General features: G+C 42.4%; 1 protein-coding gene across 8 annotated transcripts in view; it reads left to right on the forward strand.

The window, feature by feature from the left end:
- LOC131762377 (phosphatidylcholine translocator ABCB4) overlaps positions 1 to 22,071 on the forward strand; it is an 86,101-nt gene that overhangs the window by 7,184 nt on the left and 56,846 nt on the right. For 3 of the 8 annotated variants that reach the window (XM_067042692.1, XM_067042696.1, XM_067042699.1), the window contains exons 1-7: positions 2,221 to 2,264; positions 4,746 to 4,834; positions 9,154 to 9,208; positions 11,242 to 11,392; positions 18,013 to 18,070; positions 19,312 to 19,503; positions 20,810 to 20,981. In XM_067042692.1, coding sequence (XP_066898793.1) covers positions 4,752 to 4,834; positions 9,154 to 9,208; positions 11,242 to 11,392; positions 18,013 to 18,070; positions 19,312 to 19,503; positions 20,810 to 20,981 — 711 coding nt within the window. In that variant the 5' untranslated portion in view covers positions 2,221 to 2,264; positions 4,746 to 4,751. Of the gene's footprint in view, positions 1 to 2,220; positions 2,265 to 3,164; positions 3,356 to 4,493; positions 4,536 to 4,745; positions 4,835 to 9,153; positions 9,209 to 11,241; positions 11,393 to 18,012; positions 18,071 to 19,311; positions 19,504 to 20,809; positions 20,982 to 22,071 lie in introns of those variants that run through there. The other 5 variants (XM_067042693.1, XM_067042694.1, XM_059073949.2 and 2 more) reach the window with 5 other exon arrangements.

Genomic DNA, 22,071 nt, shown 5'->3' on the forward strand with positions numbered 1-22,071 from the left:
CATGTGTACCAGCAGGGCTGGGACAGAAAAGTTAACGATGCAGGAGAGATGGGGAGTAATGGCTCCTAATGAAGTCATTTTTGAGGAGGTGAGATCCATCGTTGACAAGTACAAACACAAGGACTGCCTGCATATAGACACATGGATAGTTCATTTAGAGAAACAGGGGGAAAGGCAGAGTGTTGGGTGCAGCCGCTGGAAAGCGGGCACATGTCCAGGCAGGAGACAATGGCAGTTCCCTTCTGAGCACCGCGATTTCCATCAATGAAGTAAGAAGCATGTGACGATATGGAATGTGAAGCAAAGGTGAAGATATGGAATGGATGATAGACGTTGGAGTAAAGAGGAACTATGAAATAATGATCCAGGAAAGTGGAAGAGTAAATGCACTAAGGAAACATTTGCTGTTGGGCAGCAAAGGTTGGGATATACTAGTGTATAAGACAGAAAAAAACCCCTTTGTTCATAGGAATCTTGCATCCTGCAGAGTGGACAATAAATAATATGCATAATAAATACATTAAGTATATAGTAAAGGGCCATTTAGTTTTGTGGTGGGACCATTCAGATGGTTTTGTGTTTTTCTTTAGCCATGTTCTGTTGCATGGTGGAAGCTTGTAGTAGTTGGATAATTTAAATAAGCAGGGTTGTAGTTTTACCAAGCAAGCCTGGTAAAGAGAGAAGGCAAGGGAGTTGCAGATGTTTGCAAGATTGGTGGACACAATACACCAAAAGAGTGAGGAAGAGTTAAAAGGTGATAAGATCGATGGATTGAAGGAAGAAGATGTCTAACCATCCGATACATTTGATCCATCTCCTCTATCCCCACTTCCCTGCCCTAGTTTAATGTGGTGGCTAAGAACAGTGCCAGGATTAGAATTCTAGCTCTGTCAATTACAAAATCTCTATTCTGTTTCATTTTAATTTTGTTTATCCCTGTCCAAAACACATTGCCTTAATTACTATAGTTTCATAATAAAAGTCTTGATATCCAGTAAGGCAAATCTTTAAATAATTTTTCAAATTGAAGGTGAGATACATTTTCTCAGCTTTTTTTTTTCCCTGAAAATTTATCACCAACTTAAAGGAAACACAGAAATGTTCTTTAGGTAAAAGGAAAGTGATCCAAGATACTGGCTCTGAGATGCAGGAAGAAATAAAGAGAAAGAAAATGATAATAAATATATAGATAAATCTAAATAATATTGACTATAAAGTAATATTCTCATTAGTGTCATAAAAGAAAAAATTAAAGTACATGACAATAGTAGTGTGTAAGTCAGAGATGGATAAATGAGGTTTGAGAATTCTAAAGTTCTTGCATTGTCCTGGAAGAGGAAAAAGTACCACTGATTAGTCAAAGATATGTCATAATCTCTAGGAAGGAGTTAACTGTTAAATAGAAAAAGAGAAGAATATATACTTAATAAATCAAGAGAAAAGAAACAGAAAAAGAATAATTAATTGCTCCTAGAGAGAACAAAAATTAAGATTAGAAAAGAAAGAACTAGTGGAACATGTAGAAAAAGTAAGACAGAGTGGGGGGAAGGACATTAACCCGACATCAACGAGAGCAAAGCAGAAGTATCTCAATATCCTACCAACAAAAGAAAGTTAAGACTTCTTACAGCCTGAGTATCACTGAGAAATCTCCAGTGTATCATAGTGGCTTAAATATTGTTTTTAAATGAACAACCAGCTGGATGCACCAGGTAATGTTGTTTTATTGTTATCAAATAAATATAAAAGTGGCCCTTGGAATGGGCTGTAACACAGGCAAAAACATAAACAGTCATGTGGACATGGCTCCTCTCTCCCCACAAACATGCCTCAGATGCAGAATACACGTGATAAACAATTCTTATAGGGACAACTTTGTGAATAGACTCTGAGAGACAGACAGACAGGCACACACATCTTATTCCTGGGTCCTTTTGTTTGTTTTTTTGTTTTCGTTTTTAGTTCAGAAGCTTCCTACTTTCTCACGTATCCGCCTTTTCTCTCCCTCAAGTTGTCTTTTATAGAAACTGAACAGGCTACCATCTCCTTATAGGCTCTGGAGTTTTATAATGTCCTTCAGTCACCACCAAGCTTACTTTCAAGCTAAACAATTCCAATTGCATTTTTAATCTCAGAGTATATTAACCTAGTGATCTGACCACCTGTTAGACTTGTGAAGAAGAGGGATTCTGGTTGATCAAAGAAGAGAATCCTCATGATTGTGGTAGACGGGATAAGAAGAAAAAATATTTTGAGGACAATCCGTAAGTAAATTCCTTTCTAATAATTCCAGAGCATGCCATAGTTATTTTTTGTTTGTTTGTTTTTTAATTAATTAATTTATTATTTATTTTTGGTTGCATTGGGTCTTTGTTGCTGCGCGTGGGCTTTCTCTAGTTGCGGCGAGCGGGGGGCTACTCTTTGTTGCAGTGTGCAGGCTCCTCATTGCAGTGGCTTCTCTTGTTGCGCAGCACGTGCTCTAGGCGTGCGGGCTTCAGTAGTTGTGGCTCACGGGCTCAGTAGTTGTGTCTTGCAGGCTCTAGAGCCCAGGCTCAGTAGCTGTGGCGCACGGGCTTAGTTGCTCTGCAGCATGTGGGATCTTCCCAGACCAGGGCTTGAACCCATGTCCCCTGCATTGGCAGGCAGATTCTTAACCACTGCACCACCAGAGAAGTCCAATGCCATAGTTTTAATCCACTCTCAGCATCTCTTCAAGTCAACTTCTGCCTAGCTCAAGTTAACAGGCAGAGCAGGATGGAGATGAGTGGCATATTTTTTTTTTTTTTTTTTGCGGTATGCGGGCCTCTCACTGTTGTGGCCTCTCCCATTGCGGAGCACAGGCTGCGGACGCGCAGGCTCAGCAGCCATGGTTCACAGGCCCAGCCGCTCCGCGGCATGTGGGATCTTCCCGGACCAGGGCACGAACCCGTGTCTCCTGCATCGGCAGGCAGATTCTCAACCACTGCGCCACCAGGGAAGCCCCGAGAGTGGCATATTTAAGTGAGTGCTAGAGCTGCTGGCTCCTATCTCAGTCTCTCCTCATAAGCCTCTTTTGATCTTTTAACTGTTAATGCTAGTTATCATTTATAAGGTACCTCCTATATGCCAGGCACTTTGCACACATTATGTCTAATCCTAACAACACCCCTGTTTTATGGTTTCAGAGACTGAATCAAGAATTAAATAAACTGCCAAAGCCCAGACAGCTAGTAAGTGGTAGAGGTGAGATTCATTCCAGGGTCTGCTGACAACACCACCTCTTATAGGATGCTCTGCCTTAAGGTTCTCTGGGAACCCAAGAAAGCCATGGGATGACTTTGTGTTAATAAGACAGAGCAGGAACAAGGACCAGCAGGTAATCCTGCTACCTGGTTGGGAGGAAGGAAAGCCATATTTATGGAGTGTGTTCTGTTTTAGGCTCAGTACTAGCTCCTTTTACCTTCTTAGTTCATTTATTCCTCACAGTGACCTGGAAAAGGAGATGTTTTATCTTTATGTTACATACGAGGAAACTGAGGTTTAGACAAGTGAGAAAGTGTCCAAGGTCACATAGCTAATAAGATGTGAAGCTCTGAGTTTGAATCCCACTGGCTTCAAAGCCATGATAACATATTGCTCCCTGTTTTAGATTCTTCCTTTGCAAAGGAGTGCGGAGAGGTCAATGAAAAGGGACAAGAAAACCACACGGGGGACTCAAGTGCGTGCTAGGTGTAGAGATAATTTAGCACAGGGAGAAGTCCAAGATCGGAGCAGTATGCCGCAGGAGGACACTGGAGACTGGACCCTGGTCTCGAGGATGCAGCCTCAGGCGGGACTTAACCTCTCTGGGCATCAGTTTCTTATTGTTTTTGTTTTTTTTTTTTTAAAGCGGGTTTTGAATTAGACGATCTCTAAAGTCCCTTCCAGCCCTAAAGTTCTGTGTCTCTAAGAATTAAGAGGGCACCGACAGAGAGAAGCTTAATGTGATGACTCCAGGTGGCCCTGCCCAGCTCTCGTCGTCCCTGGAGATGGTTGGGTTTGGTGCCCCGGGGACCAGACCTGGGGATGCAGAAGCGGGAGGCGAGCCTAGGGGTCTCTCTTGGTCCTCGACTGTCCCATGATTAGTGAGCGTCTAGAAACTGTCCCCCGCATGGGTTTAAAAAGAACACTGAGCGCCGAGGGAGTGTGACAGTCACTTTGGAGGGCTCGGGTGGCCCGCCGGGCGAGGCTTTCGGAACACCCGGCGGCACCGGCTTATCAGCAGCAGCTGGTGCAGCGGGCCCGGGGCTGGCTGCTCGCCCGGGTGGGCGGCGGCCGGCGGGGCACCTCCGGTGGCGGCGAGGGCGGCGTGCCGGGTCCTCCTCCGCGCTTGGCCCGCCGTGTGAGCCGGGCGGCCGGCGGGAGCGGCTCCTGCGGCCCGGGGGCCCTCGCCCGGGCCCGACGCGCGCGCGGGCGGTGGGGTGGGCGGGGGCGAGTCCGCCGCGAACAAAGTCCAGGCCCCGCGGCCGCAGCCCTGGGGCGCCCAGCAGCTCGGCCAGAGACGCGCGAGGTCCCAGGTGAGGGGAGCTTGAGCGCACCGGCTCCGACCGGGGGACTCCGGAGACAGTGGGCTCCGGGCGGCGGCAGCGCGACCTCCACGCGGCGTCCCCGGGCCCCGCGACCTGTCGGCCGGCCCCGATCCCTCGGGCAGGGTCTGCGAGGAGGCTGGTCGACCTCCCCGTGCTGGGGTGGGTGTTCTTGGACCTGAGACTGGGGTTTCTCCCTAGGCTGAGATGGATCTAGAGGCGGGAAGGCTCGCAACAGTCCGGACCCCCAAGAAAACGGAGGACGAATTGGAACGTGGCAGCAGCAGCAGGTACATAACCCGCAGCCGCCGCTTTTCCGCGACACGTGAATCAGCAGGGCCAAATCTGGATGAGGGAAGAAGTTGAGAAAATCTGATGATGCCTTTGGCCTTTGTTTTGGAGCTTCGTAGAGTCTTGTCTGAGGTTCTAAGTTTCCGTCCAGTCTTCAGCCAAGCTCTGTGTCAGTCACACACATGCACACATTTGAAATCTTGGAGTTTACACTGAGTTGCCCCAGCTCTGGTTCCCCTGGCTGCTCTGCGCCTTAGATCCCCTTTGCCCTACCTGGTCTGTTCTAGATGCCAGGGTTGGGGGAGGTCAGGTCGGGCCTCTGCCTTGGGGATGGGAGTGTGTTTTATTCTCCTCAGCTTGTTTTTATAGCTCTCCTTTGGGCTGGGGAGAGGAGGAGGGAGGGTCTGGATCTTTTTCCAGAGCTCCGTTTAATGTCTGTTTCCATGCTATGGTTGCATTTCTGTTTTCTATGAATGAGTCTGCATTCAATTAAAGAAACAACCAGGTGCAAAAAAAAAAAAAAGGCTCAGGAAGAAGAGGATGTGTTTAAAAGTGCCCGCTTCTCTTTGTTCAGGGTGACTCGATGAATATGTGGGGCCTAACATTCCTTGCGTTATGTAACTCAAAACTTTTCCGAAAAACTTTCATAAACATCATTTGATCTTTTATGCTTGCAGAGAGCATCAGACATCTGTCGTTGATGGTTGTGCTGTTTAAACAAGCATAGTGAAGCAGAAACCTCCTTCCTCCCCCTCGTTATTCCTCTTCCTCCTCATTTTACCCACCCCAACCCCTCCTCCCAGCGCCAGGCTGTACCCTCTTTCTCCCCTGTGGGTGGTGAGGGGTGAATGGGGGAGGGGGACCTGGAGCAGCCTCATTCCTCCTAACCTGTGCTTCCAAAGAAATTTTTGTTCAGATGCAAGGGGGGAAACCTCTTTCTTGAACGTCTTCCTTCCTGTGATGGCTCTTCGGTTCCCAAAGGCCCTTTTTGTTGCCCACACTTCACGGACCTTAGTAGGGGCAGGAGCAAACCAGCCAGTGACATGTTGTCATTGTCCCGCTTTCACCGTGGAAATAGTGAATCACTTTCGCCTTCAGCCTCGGTTTATAAGGCTGTTGTGGTCTCTGAGTTCCTGCCAAGCCACCCAGAACGAATTGACCTGTGTCATCCAGTGATCACCCCGAGAGACAAATTTTATCAGGTTCTGTAGTGTGTCCTCAAGCTGCAAGGGACCTGATTAGTCAACGGAAAACATGCCTATCTGGTGGTTCAACTGAGGCATTATTTTTGTCTGTTAACGTCTTCATACAGTGATCTTGCCATATTCCTTCTACGTACCATGGTGTTCATTCATAGAAAATTTGGCGTGCCACATAAAATTGGTATTATTTCTGCTAGAAAATAATTGATATTATTTCTACTAGAAAAATGTGGGTTTCGTCAGCTGACAATTTAGACTGGGATTGACTGTCAATCTATAAATAGATGGCATTTTCTGGAAGAAGGCTATTTATGTATTGCGCTGGCTGAACATTTGATGAGTGTACAGAGGGGTTTTCCTGCAAAAGATGCAGTGACATAACAGAACCCAAGGAAGTTCTCAGAAGTGGAGCTCACAGCCTTGTGTTGGAAAGAAGACAGTTCAAAAGAGAAATACAAAAAGCTAAGCATAAGTTGAAACTGTAAGACTATGAAATTAAGTGTAAGGAGACAAATATTTTTAAAAAGCAGACTAACGCTTACACATTAAAGGAAGTTTAGCTCACTTCAGTTATCTAGGGCAAATTGAGAGTTAGTTACATGCTTGTTCCAATCATGCTGTTACTGCCTATGGCACATTCTTTTGAACATATTTCATTGCAGATGTCTGTCCTTTGATTTTAGCGAATGTTCTAGATAATTTGGGATCGAGTCCTATGAGTAAAACTTTGTCACCTACCTGGACATCTAAGCGAAATAAATTCATTTTAGGTTTGAAAAAAAAAAAAAGCTCTCCTAGAGTTTGCATTTATCGTATGGAAGATAGATATAAATAATACATATGCTGAATATGTAAACTACAGCAAATGTTAGAAGGTAATGAATGCTATGGAAAAGCATTAATCAAGGCTAAAGAAATCAGGAGTGCAAAAAGGAAGTCGTTTGCAATTTTAAGTAGGGTGGTTAAGGGAGGTCTTATTGAGAAGGCAATATCTGAGCAAGAACTTGAAAGAAATGAGAGAGGTGTGTAGCATCTGAGGGAGACCATTCCTGGCAGAGGTAGTAAAGACCCTGCGATGGGAACATGTCTGGAATGTTCACAGAACAGCGACAACAGAGACACCAGGGTGGCTGGAGCAAAGCAAGCAGGAGTGGGAACGGGCACTGTGGTCAGAGAGGTGGCAAGGGAACATCATGTGGGGCCTTAGAGCTTGAGAAAGGTGGAAGCCATTGTAAGTCTTTGAGCAGAGGAGTAGCATGATACGAATTGAGAGTTTTTAAAAAATCTGCGTTATTGAAGTATAGTTGATTTACAATGTTGTGTTAATTTCTGCTGTACAGCAAAGTGATTCAGTTAAACATATATATGCATTCTTTTTTTATTCTTTTCCATTATGGTTTATCACAGGATATTGAATATAGTTCCCTGTGCTCTACAGTAGGACCTTGTTGTTTATCCCTCCTATATGTAATAGTTTGCGTCTGCCAACCGCAAACTCCCAATCCTTCCCTCTCCCCACAACCCTTGGCAACCATATGACTTGAATTTTTAAATGATCACTCTGACTACTGTGTTGAGGAAAGACTAAAGTGGGCACAAGTGGAAGTGGAGAAACAAGGCAGGAGTTCTCCTGGCTATTGGGATAGCCATAAAATTGGTGAGCAGTGATTGAATTCTAGATGTATTCTGAATGCAGAGTCGACAGGATTTCCTGACACCACTCCCTGTAATCATTCAGAAGGGTGGCCTTTCTAATTTTATTTTATTATTTATTTATTTAATATAAATTTTTTAAATTTAATATTCTTTATTTTTGGCTGCGTTGGGTCTTCGTTGCTGCGTGCAGGCTTTCTCTAGTTGCGGCGAGCAAGGCTACTCTTTGTTGCGGTGCGCAGGCTTCTCATCGCGGTGGCTTCTCTTGTTGCGGAGCACGGGCTCTAGGTGCACGGGCTTCAGTAGTTGAGGCTCACAGGCTCTAGAGCTCAGGCTCAGTAGTTGTGGTGCACGGGCTTAGTTGCTCCGTGTCATGTGGGATCTTTTGTGATCAGGGCTCAAACCCGTGTCCCCTGCGTTGGCGGGCAGATTCTTAACTGCTACGCCACCAGGGAAGTCACGGCCTTTACTAATTTTAGATCAATATGTATGATTTTAGCAAGTGAAGGATTAATTGATCTGGAGGACATTGTTTACACAGTCATCTTCCCTCTGTGCATGAGCTCTGCAAGACAGGTGACTATCTCCCGGTTATCCAGAGATTCCTATAGTAACTTGGATGGTTACCTTTGCACTTGGTGATTGCCTTGCAGTCGAAACTGGATAATTTCAACAATTTGTGGACATCACTATTTTATATTTGAAAGTATAATGTTGATATCCTGAGAAAACCATAATTCAAAAAGAGTCATGTACCACAATGTTCACTGCCACACTATTTACAATAGCCAGGACATGGAAGCAACCTAAGTGTCCATCGACAGATGAATGGATAAAGAAGATGTGGCACATACATACAATGGAATATTACTTGGCCATAAAAAGAAACAAAATTGAGTTATTTGTAGTGAGGTGGATGGACCTAGAGTCTGTCCTATTGAGTGAAGTAAGTCAGAAAGAGAAAAACAAATACCATATGCTAATGCATATATATGGAATCTAACAAAAAAATGGTTCTAATGAACCTAGTGGCAGGACAGGAATAAAGACGCAGATGTAGCGAATGGACTTGAAGACATGGGGGCGAGGGGGAGAGGAGGCTGGGACAAAGTGATAGAGTAGCACTGACATATAATCACTACCAAATGTAAAATAGATAGCTAGTGGGAAGCAGCAGCATAGCACAGGGAGATCAGCTCGGTGCTTTGTGACCACCTAGAGGGGTGGGATAGGGAGGGTGGGAGTGAGATGCAAGAGAGAGGGGATATGGGGATATATGTATACGTATAGCTGATTCACTTTGTTATACAGCAGAAGCTAACACCCCATTGTAAAGCAATTGTACTCCAATAAAGATGTTAAATATATATATATAATATTGAATATGATAACTACTCAAATTTATATTAAATTGAAATATTTTGTAACAGTTTTTAAATTCAGTCAATTATATTTTTTTACAGCAAACAAGATAAGGAAAAAACGAAGAAAGTAAATTTGATTGGACCATTAACATTGGTAAGCTGTGAAATATTAAATATGAATAATTCCTGCCTTCATTTAAATTTGATGTCTTGGATCCATAGTTATAGCAGTACTTTAAGACTGTCTGCAGGCAGCAGTAGGTTTTCCCTGCTGCATCTCTGCTGTCCTGGATTGGCTCATTGTAGTTAATGGCCCACATTCTCAATATGGACTTGTGTTCGTAGCAGCATACAAACCAACTGATTTCAGGAAAATGCATCTCAGCACTTGTTTCACAAAAAAACCCAAATTTAGTTTAAAATAAGCTTGCATATAGAGATTGTTAACTACAGAAAATTGTAAATGATTAAGAAATTTATTATGTTCATGTTGGCTTCCAGGAAAATTGATTAAATACGGAGTTACTATTATGGACTCAGATATGTTTACAATAATTCTCAGTGGTTTTCTGCTGGTCCAAGGCAAGCCAACATACTTTTGGAAGAAGTTGAATCTGTTTTTCATTTGTAATATGTCTTAGAGAGGGGACCCATGAAAGTGTTTGCCCACTGTTGGTGAATATGATGTGTTTCAAACTATGACGGCCATTTTTTGATAGCTGAGAAGTTGGTATTAAGAAGGCATGTCAGGGCTTCCCTGGTGGCGCAGTGGTTGAGAGTCCGCCTGCCGATGCAGGGGACGCGGGTTCATGCCCCGGTCTGGGAGGATCCCACGTGCCGCGGAGTGGCTGGGCCCGTGAGCCATGGCCACTGAGCCTGCGTGTCCGGAGCCTGTGCTCCACAACGGGAGAGGCCACAACAGGGAGAGGCCCGTGTACCGCAAAAAAAAAAAAAAAAAAAAAAAAAAAAGAGGCATGTCAGCTGAAACCTCCAACTTATTAAGTAAAGGATGAGAGGACACCAAAACGTCCACACTCTGGAGCATTGCTGCATTCGTCTCATGTCGCCATAAAGCCCCTGTTCATTCTCTTCTCCCTTATGCTTGTGATGTTTTTGTTTAAAAGTCTCAGTAAGGGTAACATTTTTTCAATTTAGTACTTTAGAGAATAAATTGTTTGTGAAACTAAATCTGGTTTTAATGCATAGGTTCTATTTTTATTTATTTATTCATTTATTTTTATTTATTTTTGGCTGCGTTGGGTCTTTGTTGCTACACGCGGGCTTTCTCTATCTGCGGCGAGTGGGGGCTACTCTTCATTGCGGTGTGCGGGCTTCTCATTGCGGTGGCTTCCCTTGTTGCGGAGCTCGGGCTCTAGGCACGCGGGCTCAGTAATTGTGGCGCACGGGCTTAGTTGCTCCGTGGCATGTGGGATATTCCCAGACCGGGGCTTGAACCCATGTCCCCTACATTGGCAGGCAGATTCTTAACCACGGTGCCACCGGGGAGGCCCTGAATGTCTTTTTAAAGGACATACTATGTGTGTGTATGTAAATGTTGTCTACCCCTAGCTGCTTTGTGTGTGTGTGTGTGTGTGTGTGTGTGTGTGTGTGTGTGTGTGTGTGTGTGTGTGTGTGTGTGTGTGTGCGCAGTACGCGGGCCTCTCACTCTTGTGGCCTCTCCCGTTGCGGAGTACAGGCTCCAGACGCGCAGGCTCAGCGGCCATGGCCCACGGGCCCAGCCGCTCCGCGGCATGTGGGATCTTCCCAGACCGGGGCACAAACCCGTGTCCCCTGCATCAGCAGGTGGACTCTCAACCACTGCGCCACCAGGGAAGCCCTCCCTAGCTGTTCGTAATTCACTACCTCAGGAGCTCTGGAAAATCAAACAATATTTCTTAATGGAACCAAACCTTCTTCCCTTCTGATTATATTGCACTTATCCAAATAAGATAGTGATTAAATGGAGTTAGATTGATTTCCTCACAGAATACAAAATAAATAGAATCATGAAATTAATCTGTCAGTGATTGGGTTGAAATTCTTTCTTCCCTAATACCTTTATTTGCAACCGTTACAAAAGTACTGACATTAAATAAAAATCCAAAGAACATATCATTGTGAAAAAAGAGAAATCCTGTTATACAAGCTAAGTATTCTTATCTTTTCTTTTCTTTTTTTTTTTTTTAGTTTCGATATTCTGATTGGCAGGATAAATTATTTATGTCCTTTGGCACTATCATGGCCATAGCTCATGGGTCAGGTCTCCCCCTCATGATGATAGTATTTGGAGAAATGACTGACAGATTTGTTCATATTGGAGGAAACTTCTCCTTTCCAGGTAAGCATTTCTCTATTTAAAAAATATATATGTATTTTATATATATGTTTAACTTAGTGGAAGATTAGAAATTGATTTTTCTATTCATCATCTACTTGCTTCATGGTTCGGACATCTGGGTGACTCCAGATATCACAGAAGGGGTTGTAACATTCTGAGAAAACTTCCTCAAATACTCATTTAAATTTCAACAAATAGGTGTATGCTATTTGACTTTAAATATAGAATAAGCAAATACCCATCTCAGAAAGTTTAGCATTTAAATAAAGTAAGGAAGTCAGTCTACGTGAGGACGGTGGAACTATAACAGAGTATGTCTGTGCAGTATCCACCCCATTAGTGATTACTGATGAGCTTCAGGATACATCAGTTTGCGTGGTGGTACTTCTTAGCTATGCTCAGCTTGTAGGTCTGTTTCTGGTTTTCTTTTTTTATCTCCACCCATCCTTTTGGCTAAAATTAGACCCGCTTTCTGTCTCTCTCTCTCTATATATTTTTTTGTGGTATGTGGGCCTCTCACTGTTGTGGCCTCTCCCGTTGTGGAGCACAGGCTCCGGATGCGCAGGCTCAGCGGCCGTGGTTCAGGGGCCCAGCCACTCTGTGGCATGTGGGATCTTCCCGGACCGGGGCACGAACCCGTGTCCTCTGCATCGGCAGGCGGATTCTCAACCACTGCGCCACCAGGGAAGCCCTGTCTCTAATTTTTGGATCAACAATGTTGACTGTTACTTGATGGAATACTTTACTAAAGAGTGAATGGACTCAATGTGATAATGATGTGCTTTGAAACTCACCCAAAGGACTATGATTACTGAAGAGCCAAAGGAGTCCCATAAGTTAGTGTCATCTATGTGAGAGGCTGTGTCAACAGCATTGGAGTGAGGTTTCAATGGACAAAGTTATTTTCATATTAGCCAGATTTAACATAGAAAGGAAGATGTTCATGCTTTCTACGAAGCATGATAGCTCAGTTCCTCCCAAGAGACCTGTGAGTACTAGGCTGGAGAAGACCAAGTGAAGCTTTACTGGCACACAGATGGTGGAATAGAAGAAAAACAACTGATAAAAGAAAGGCAGCTTTCATAGTAAAGATACCTGAGAAAAAGTGGACTCTGTAATTTAGATGACACACAGTAAGAGTTTTCAGTGTTCACTGATTGAGAACTACATATTTAGTTAGCATTGTAGGACTTAATTGTAATTACCTAAGAGAACATGATTGCTTAATTTATACAACAGGAAAAAAAGCTGTACTTTACACAAATATTGATGAATATTAATGCCTTTTAGAAGTCTAGTAAAAGCATCCTTCGAAAGTTAAATCAAGATCCTACAAAAAAAGTTTTTTTACTCTCCAGTACTATTGTCTCTGAGAAGAACCTCTTTATAATAAAAATAGCACCAATAATAGTAACCTTTCATTGTGTGTATCATGTGCTAGGTCTTATTTCCCTTAAGCCTCACAAGAACCATCCCACACAGTAAGTAATATTATTTTCTGTGACACATGAAGACACTGAGGCTTGTCCAGAGTTATACAGTATTAGGGCAGAATTCAAACCCAGGTCTTTCTGCCATCCCAGGCATGCTCATGACTATATAGATGATCCTGCCAATGTAAATAACTTTCTCCTTTAAAAAAATGTGTTTGGGAAAGTTTTTTTTTGTTTTTTTTTCATGGTACGCGGGCCTCTCACTGTTGTGGCCTCTCCCGTTGCGGAGCACAGGCTCCGGACGCGCAGGCTCGGCGGCCATGGCTCACGGGCCCAGCCGCTCCGCGGCACGTGGGATCCTCCCAGACCGGGGCTCGAACTCGTGTCCCCTGCATCGGCAGGCGGACTCTCAACCGCTGCGCCACCGGGGAAGCCCTGGGAAAGTTTTAAATGGATTACTTATGCTTGACCAGTGGCCAAAACTTCAACACAAACACCATAAAGGTAAAATTGGAGTAAGGTAGGATAGTTTAAAAAGCCTTCAAGGAAATGAGGAATTTTCTATTTGTTTTCCTTTTACTTCTTATAAGGTCTATAGATCTGTAAGACACACACACACATACAGTAGGGTGATGCCTATATTCGAACGCATCAATAAAAAATTGGTTTCAACCTAGGATTTTAAAAAATCAGATTAACAAATGAGTGGATAAACAAAATGTGTTATATACATACAAGCGAATATTATTCAGCCTTAATAAGAAGTTCAGACACCTGCTACAACATGGTTGAACCTTGAGGACATTATGCTAAGTGAAAAAGGCCTGTCACAAAAAGAAAATTATTGTATTATTCCACTTATATGAGGTGTCTATAGTAGCCAAATTCATAGAAACAGAAAGTAAGATAGTGGTAGCAGGCTTGGGGGAGGAGAAATGGGGAGTTGTTGTTTAATGGGCATAGTTTCAGTTGGGGAAAGATGAAAAAGTTCTGGAGATTGGTTCTACAGCAGCGTGAATATATTTAACACTACTTAACTATACACTTAAAATGGTTAAGATGGTTTTGTGTATATTATCACAATTAAATTTTTTTAAAAATCTGATGCAGCGCTCTTATCACAGGGGAGTTGGCGTTTGGTTTGGTTTTATTCGTCCTATCTTTGTTTTTGCTAACACCAGAGTAATTCCACAACTTTCTTATTTGGAGCAGTTTGCTTGTCTTTTCTGTGTTTCTAATTATTATGCAACCATATTGCTTTGAAGCTGGAATGGCAGACAGGGGCCATGTACTGTGCCCAGGGCTAAATTCAAGGTCTGTCTGGGGAATGGCAGAAGCAAGTCACTTACAGACCTGTAGTAGCTGGGGTGATAAACTCACCCGAATTGCCAGCTTAGTTTCAGTGGCCTCCAAATTAAATGACACTCGGTCCTCTACAGCCACATATGTCATTAGGCATATTAGCTGTCTTGGAGGGTTTGGAATGGGAAGTCCCTCAAATGTTATTAATTCCAATGTCCACTCTTTAGTAGTGTGTACAAATAATATTCCCATGCCTCTTTGGAGAAGATGAAATTGTTATATTTCATACTCAGAGAGCTCATTGGTATGTTTACATTTGTAGAGTTTAGCAAAAATCCTGGGGATTGAGAGGAGATAGAGTATTCATTCAGCTGTACTTAGCTGAGCTCGCTAGCTCATCTCATAGAGATGATGTTTATTTAGAGTCTGTTCTTTAGAATCGTTGGATTCTTGGACAGCTAGACTAAATGGGAGCCAAATAAGAAGGGAATGTTAGAAGAAAAAAAGGTTTAATTACAAGAGGGCCTGACAGTGACTTACTGTGAACAGAGCCCATCCTTGTCAACAGAATAAAGGCTCCGTGACAAGGTTGTTCCCTCACAATGACTCAGTTGTGCAGAAACTATGCATAAAACATTCCTCATGCAAACCTTAAGAATGGAGTCATAGGAAACAGTTTTTCTGCAGAGTATTAGGACCCTGATATTTTATGCCAAGTCTATGTGACTGTAATAATGTAGGAGATTCTGTGGAGAAATCGATATACCCTGCGTGCCCTTGCATTGCCACAGAGATGAGAGGAAAAGGCAGTTTTGAGCCCCAGTTACCTTAATTAATTACCCACACTGCCAAAGCTGCCTGGACATGCACCAACTCTGTCCTGTGCTGAGTGTTTCTATATAATAAAAGAAGTCCTGGGCAGAATCAAGGAAGGCAGACATTGATTTACTTTAAGACTCAGTGACCTTATGTCATGTCTCCCCATGTAATCCTTAAGGTATACATTTATTATTTAGGCCCTTCCCAGCTTATGACTTTGGGCAAATTACTTAACCTGTATAATTCCTACTGTTCTCACCTTTGAAAGGTAGACTTACTGATAGAATTAAATGAGACAATTTATGGCAAGTGTCTGGAACATAAATATTGGGGGAACACTAGCTGTAAGAACTTGGAAATGAAACAACCACTCTAAGATTCTGTTTCCCCATCTATAAAGTGGATGAATTGTATGGGAGCCCTCTAAAATGAATAGGCGGCTTCTAGAATTCCCCATTTCCTCATTATGGGAGGCATTCAGGCAGACTAGAGTAGGAGTTCTCCATCCTGGAACCTTAGAATCAGTTGGGGACACTTTTTAGAATTATGATCTAGACTCAGCCAGAGGTTCTGATTCAGCTGGTCTTGGATGGAGCCTGGGCATCTATATTTTTTCACGCTCTCCACGGGATTCTAACAGGCAGACAGCATTGCGAAGCCTTCAACCACATAACTACTTAAAGACTGTTTAGGAGACTTCAGCCTAATAGGTAGCATCTCAGAAGACAAAGTCGAGGCCTTTTCCAGAAGTAATTCCATGAGATTTCCAGGTTGAGAATTCCAGATTTCGTTCCATGACTCTTCCAGGAACGAGACATCAACACACATTTGCCTCACCTTTGTCGTCAGGCAGCAGAAACTCTTGGTTTCCTGAGGGCTTTGGGGCTCCTACGGTTACTAACCCAGAATTAGATTGCCATTCTTGGCCTGGGACTCTGAGAAAGGAGCAGATCAAACTTGGAATATTTGTAGATTCTTATTTCCTAGGAGGGAGGGTCAATCTGAGTTGTAATATTGGTGTTGGAGGAGAGTAAAACTCATTTTAGGATTTCACCTGATTTCTACGTTCAGGGGGAAAAAATAGCCAGGTACACATATATCTGCAGGTTTTCTGTGGTTTTGAACAATGGTTTCTACAAATACCACAGCTTTAGGATAGCTTGTCTGCCTCTAATTCGAAACATGGTTCCAATGTGGCATATCAAAGGTGTCAGATTTATGAACTCAGGAAGGAAATGAGCATGCAAAACTGAACGGATAAGAACAGAAGTAAAATACGGTCTGATTCCTCAAGGATCTAGTAACTGATAAAGAGCTAGACTAGTAAGCAGAAGCACTTCACTATGAACATCGTAGAAAGAACAATCCTGAGGGAAAAAATTATGCCACCATCAGGGCCACATGCCTGGTAACTGATCCTGACAGTAGTTTAAAATAAATTTCTACCTTATTTTCCTTTGGAGGAAGTTAAGAATGATAACACAGCACCCCAGAAAACATGATCTAAGGCTAGAACAAAGACTAGTTTCTCTCCTAGCATCATTGTAAATGGGAAATGCCTACCTTGGTGTGTTTTCTCATCAATGCTGTGGTGACATTTTATCCTATTATTTTGTGAATGCAGTAGATGTGGGCTGCTTTCTTTTTACTTTTTTCACTTTGTGTTTTTGAAAAAGTGAAAATAAGTCATTACCACATGAATCAATCACTGTAGTATAGTGTCAGGAGCTGTATGGTATAGTGTTAGGACTCTCAGCCTACTTGCTAGCTGTGTGACTTTGGGTAAGTTACTTTATCTTCCTGTGCTTCAATTTCTTCATCTGTAAAATGGGAATTTATGAAATAGTCCTACCTCATAGATTTGTTGTGAAACTTAAACGAAGTAATGCATGTAAAGTAAAGTGTTCAGAACAATGCCTGGCATATAATAAATGCTCAATAAATCCTAGCTATTACTAAAACATGTAAACCAGAAAAGGCACATTGACATTTTTACCAAATTAGTTCAAATTAAAAGACAATTTCTGGGCTTCCCTGGTGGCACAGTGGTTGAGAGTCCACCTGCCGATGCAGGCCACACGGGTTCGTGCTCCGGTCCGGGAAGATCCCACATGCTGCGGAGCGGCTGGGCCCGTGAGCCATGGCCGCTGAGCCTGCGCGTCCGGAGCCTGTGCTCCGCAACGGGAGAGGCCACAGCAGTGAGAGGCCCGCGTACCGCGAAAAAAAAAAAAAAAAGACAATTTCCTTCCAGTTAATACTGCTTTAAAAATACCAAAATACAGGACTGCTGATAACCAGCACAGGGGATGCAGGATGGTGACTGATTGCCAGTGATCCACTAACTTGTCTTTGAGCAACTCAGCTATTTTTTTTTTTTTTTTTTTTTTTGCGGTACGCGGGCCTCTCACTATTGTGGCCTCTCCAGTTGCAGAGCACAGGCTTCGGACGCGCAGGCTCAGTGGCCATGGCTCACGGGCCCAGACGCCCGGCGGCATGTGGGATCTTCCCGGACCGGGGCACGAACCCGTGTCCCCTGCAGCGGCAGGCGGACTCTCAACCACTGCGCCACCAGGGAAGCCCAGCTATCTTTCTTTTCTTTAACTTTTCTTCCTTTGCAATGAATGTAATTCAGCCTTTTTATTAGTTACGTCGTGAGGAAGCATGTAAGGGAAAACACACACATATAGTAAAGTAAGGGCAAAAGAAGCAAGTATGTGGAAAGTGCTTTGCACCACTAAGAAAAAAAGTGCTCCTTAAATCTTGTGTTTTCTATGTGGACCATTTCTTTTTTCCTCCTCTGCCTTCTGTATGCCCTCATCAGCTCCTCTCTGCTGCCTTAGGAAGCTGCTTTGCTAAAAGGCCCAAGACCTCTAGGAAGGGGGCTGAACCTGGGAGGGCTTCACTTCCCCCAACTGGACCTTAAATGCACCTAAACCCTTGGGCCCTTTACATGAGTCAAATGAAAAGAGTGACTTGAGAGTGAAAAGGAAAGAGAAAAAAGATTTTTAAAACCTGGCAGTGCCTTTCAAAAATGTCTTATTTTTGTTTTGTTTTGTTCTTATTTAGTGAATTTTTCCTTGTTAATGCTAAATCCCGCCAGAATTCTGGAAGAAGAAATGACTAGGTAATTGGCTAATATATGTATATATACATATGTACTTCTTTATGGTGTACTTTTAAAAAACATTTTATTTGAAAATAATTTCAAACTTATGAATAGTTTTAAGAATGTACAAAGAGTCCCTATATACGCTTTACCTTCTGTTAGACTCTTTAACCTATTGTTTTCATTTACTCCCCCTCCCCTGCCATTTAAATAAGCTGCACAGAGTATGACCCTTTACTCATAAATTCTTCAGCATGGTTCCTAAGAATAGGACATTGTCTTTACAACCCCAGTACAGTTATTAACGTCAGTACATTTAATATTGATACAGTACTTTGATCCAACCTACCATCTGTATTCCAATTTTGTCCATTGATCCAGTAATGTCATTTATGGCATTTTCCCCCTCATTCAGCCTTCTTCGTAGAAATCCCAAAAGCCTGTCACATAGCAGGCCTGAAAGGCTTCCGTCTGGCAACAGTTTGTAAAATGATGTAGAAAATATATTTGAGAGTATTGAAATTGAATTTATCACTTTTAAAGATAGTAACTTTTGAGACTTCCCTCATGGTCCTGTGGTTAAGAGTCCGCGCTTCCAATGCAAGGGGCACAATTTCCATCCCTGGTAGAGGAACTAAGATGGTACATGCTACGGCGCGTGCCCCCAAAAATAAAAATAAATTAATTAAATTAAAAAACAATAAAGATACTAACTTTCCTCTAATTTAGTTAAGACTTCACTCCAAATTGGTTTGAATTCATGACAGTTTAGCATTCTATTTTTAAAACACCTTTCAACTTCTGCCAATTAAGAAGAGGGTTTTTTGTTTTTTGTGTAAACAATACGGGAAAACTTATACTAAGAACCATTTTGCATGCTCAGTCTGTTTAGTCCCGTAGTTGCAATGTGGTGCACTTTTTAAGTACGTAAGATATGCAAGTCTAGAATATGAATTGTGAAAGAGTCAAATTGTGTTTACAAACTGTCAATATCAGTTTAAAAATGGTTCATGAACACCATTATATTTTTGCAGTTAACCACAAAACTTTATTTTACCTTTGGCTGATAATTCAAGTGGATAGATATGCCATTATCCTCTTATAATTTAAGAAAAGAGAAAAAAATTAATGTGTGTTTGTTACAATGTCCTACACGGTCTTTGTGATCTGTCTGTAAATTTACTAATTCCCAGTTCTGAATATTTCTCCCCAAAGAGATAAAGACTATATTTAAAGGAAACTTTTGAATTATTTTCCAGATATGCATATTATTATTCAGGATTAGGTGCTGGAGTTCTTGTTGCTGCCTATATACAAGTTTCATTTTGGACTTTGGCAGCTGGCCGACAGACTAAGAAAATTAGGCAAGAGTTTTTTCATGCTATTCTACGACAGGAAATAGGCTGGTTTGACATCAATGACACCACGGAACTCAATACTCGGCTAACAGAGTAAGTATATTGTTAACACCACACTTTCATAAAGAAATTAACTGCTAAGTATGTGAAAATTTGTCAAAGGAAGATTTTAAATGAAAAAAAAATTTTTTTTCCTAGATTAAGCATTTGGTGTGTATTGGGAATAGATCATCTGATAGCCATCTTTAGCAATTACAGCCTATGCCGAAGTATATTTTCCTTATCTGTTAGGTTTTTTTTTGCCTTAGTTATGTAGTAGGTGTATTTGAGGAATGAGCTTACATCCTTTACTTGTTTATGTCTCATGGAGATAAACAGATATTTATCACAGGTCTGACAGATATTAAGATGACCCTTAAGATGGATGAATGAGTGAATCAATGATTGAATGAATTCACAAAGAGACTTGTCTTAGTACTTGTTGACTCTTCACTTATTCAACAAATATTTGAGGGCCTATGATGTGCCAAACAGTGTTCTAGATGTTTGTGATATACCAGTGAATGAGACAAAGATCTCCATCCTCTTGTTGCTTATGTTCCAGCAGGTGGAGACAGAGGATAAGCTTTTTCTGACTGGAGGTCCTGGCAAGAGGGTAGTGAGCATATGAGATCCAAGAGGAGGGAGGATCAGATCATGTAGGGCCTGGCTGGCCTCAGCTTTGCCACTGGGCATTTTTTTTTTTTTTTGCGGTACAAGGGCCTCTCACTGCTGTGGCCTCTCCTGTTGCGGAGCACAGGCTCCAGACGCGCAGGCTCAGCGGCCACGGCTCGCGGGCCCAGCCGCTCCGCGGCATGTGGGATCTTCCTGGACCAGGGCACGAACCTGTGTCCTCTGCATCGGCAGGCGGATTGTCAACCACTGCGCCACCAGGGAAGCCCGCCACTGGGCATTTTTGATCTGAGGAGTAGCATGTTAGATTTCCATTTTCAAAGGATCACATTGGCTGCAGTATTGAGAATAGAGTGGGTTGAAAATATCATCAAGGGTAGAAGCAAGGAGCCCTTCCTTATTCCTGTTGCAATGCCCTTCCTAGCTCCTGCTTGGAAAGGAATTGACTCCTACGTTCAAAATGCTAATGTTCCTCTAACAGGATTAACTAATTGAATAGCATCAACTTTTAATGATATTAACTTCTTAGAAGCGTGAACTAATCCTGAATTTCTTCCTTTGTATGGTATTTAGGTGGGGAAAAATGTCATTCAAGAGGCTAAGACTGTGAAAGAGGCTTGCAGGAGTCTGAATGAGTGTTGCCTGTCTCTGTGTTTGTTAGATGTCTGCTTCACCTTTCTGACTGAAGACCTCCTGCCTGTAACCACTTAGGTGTGATCTTTTTTAGTGACGTCTCCAAAATCAGTGAAGGAATTGGTGACAAGGTTGGAATGTTCTTTCAAGCAGTAGCCACGTTTTTTGCAGGATTCATAGTGGGGTTTCTCAGAGGATGGAAGCTCACCCTTGTGATAATGGCCATCAGCCCTATCCTGGGACTCTCTACAGCTGTTTGGGCAAAGGTATGTGAAACGTGGGCGTTTCCATGTGTGTTAACCCACGCAGACAGAGTTATTTTCAATATGCAGGATTCTGGTACTTGTGCAGATCCATGTTAAATGTCATTTGAAACCACATCCAGGAGCATGTTGTTAATCTGGTGCTCTAATAAGGAAGATTGTTTTTAATGTGATTCAAAATGTCACAGTTATTACCTCAGTTACATTTCGTTTTTGGAACTGTTACTACTTTAGGTAAATCTTCTGGCATATTAATTTAAATTATATAAATGGTCATGTCCTTATTTCAGAAAACATAATTTAAAAATATGACATTCCTTCAAACTATTGCATGAATATAAAACATTTAAATAAGTTTAGATTTGTCCTATTTATTTTTAATTGTTACCTGTGACAGTTAAATGGCACTCTGACAATTTTGCCTTGCAGTAAAATCCACAAAACCTGTTCTATTTCAACCAACACTCCAGAGTTGAGAAACTTTACTGGCAATTTTTACTCATTCTGGGGTTGATGATTTACTTAGTAGACTCTGGCATCTCTTTTGTTTCGATTCTTCCTTTGCTGTTCTCCTGCAACATCTTGTTTAGCCATCTTATTCAGTAGAATGCCTGTTGAGTAGGTCTGGAAGTATGGTTGTCAAAGTGATTAAAAATCATGACACAATTTAAAAAAAGGATGGTGAATCCTTTCCAAGCAGTAAGGTTTTATTTTAGTTTATTTTTCAATTAACAGAGAAAAAAACAGTTGTAGATACAGAACTGGACACTATTCCCAAAAACACTATATAGAGAATTACGAGTGGATTTCCTTTTGCTGACTCTGTTACGGAATGAAGTCTGGCTGCTGCCGCTTAAAAAAAAATCAATACTTGCAAAAGTTGGTAGAAAGGAAAGTTACTTTTAATCAGAATGCTGGCAGTCTGGGGAGATGGTGGACTTGGTGTCCCCCAAAAGCCATCTCTGAAGATTCTGTTCAGTCTCGAAAGCTTTTCAATGGAAAAGGGGAAGTAACCTCAGTTAATTGTTGAGATAGGGGGTCAGAATCATCGCCCTCCTCCACTGCCTGCAGGCTTGCTGACCTCTTGTGATCT

The sequence above is a fragment of the Kogia breviceps genome, chromosome 9, assembly GCF_026419965.1.
Source record: "Kogia breviceps isolate mKogBre1 chromosome 9, mKogBre1 haplotype 1, whole genome shotgun sequence".
NCBI lineage: Eukaryota > Metazoa > Chordata > Mammalia > Artiodactyla > Physeteridae > Kogia > Kogia breviceps.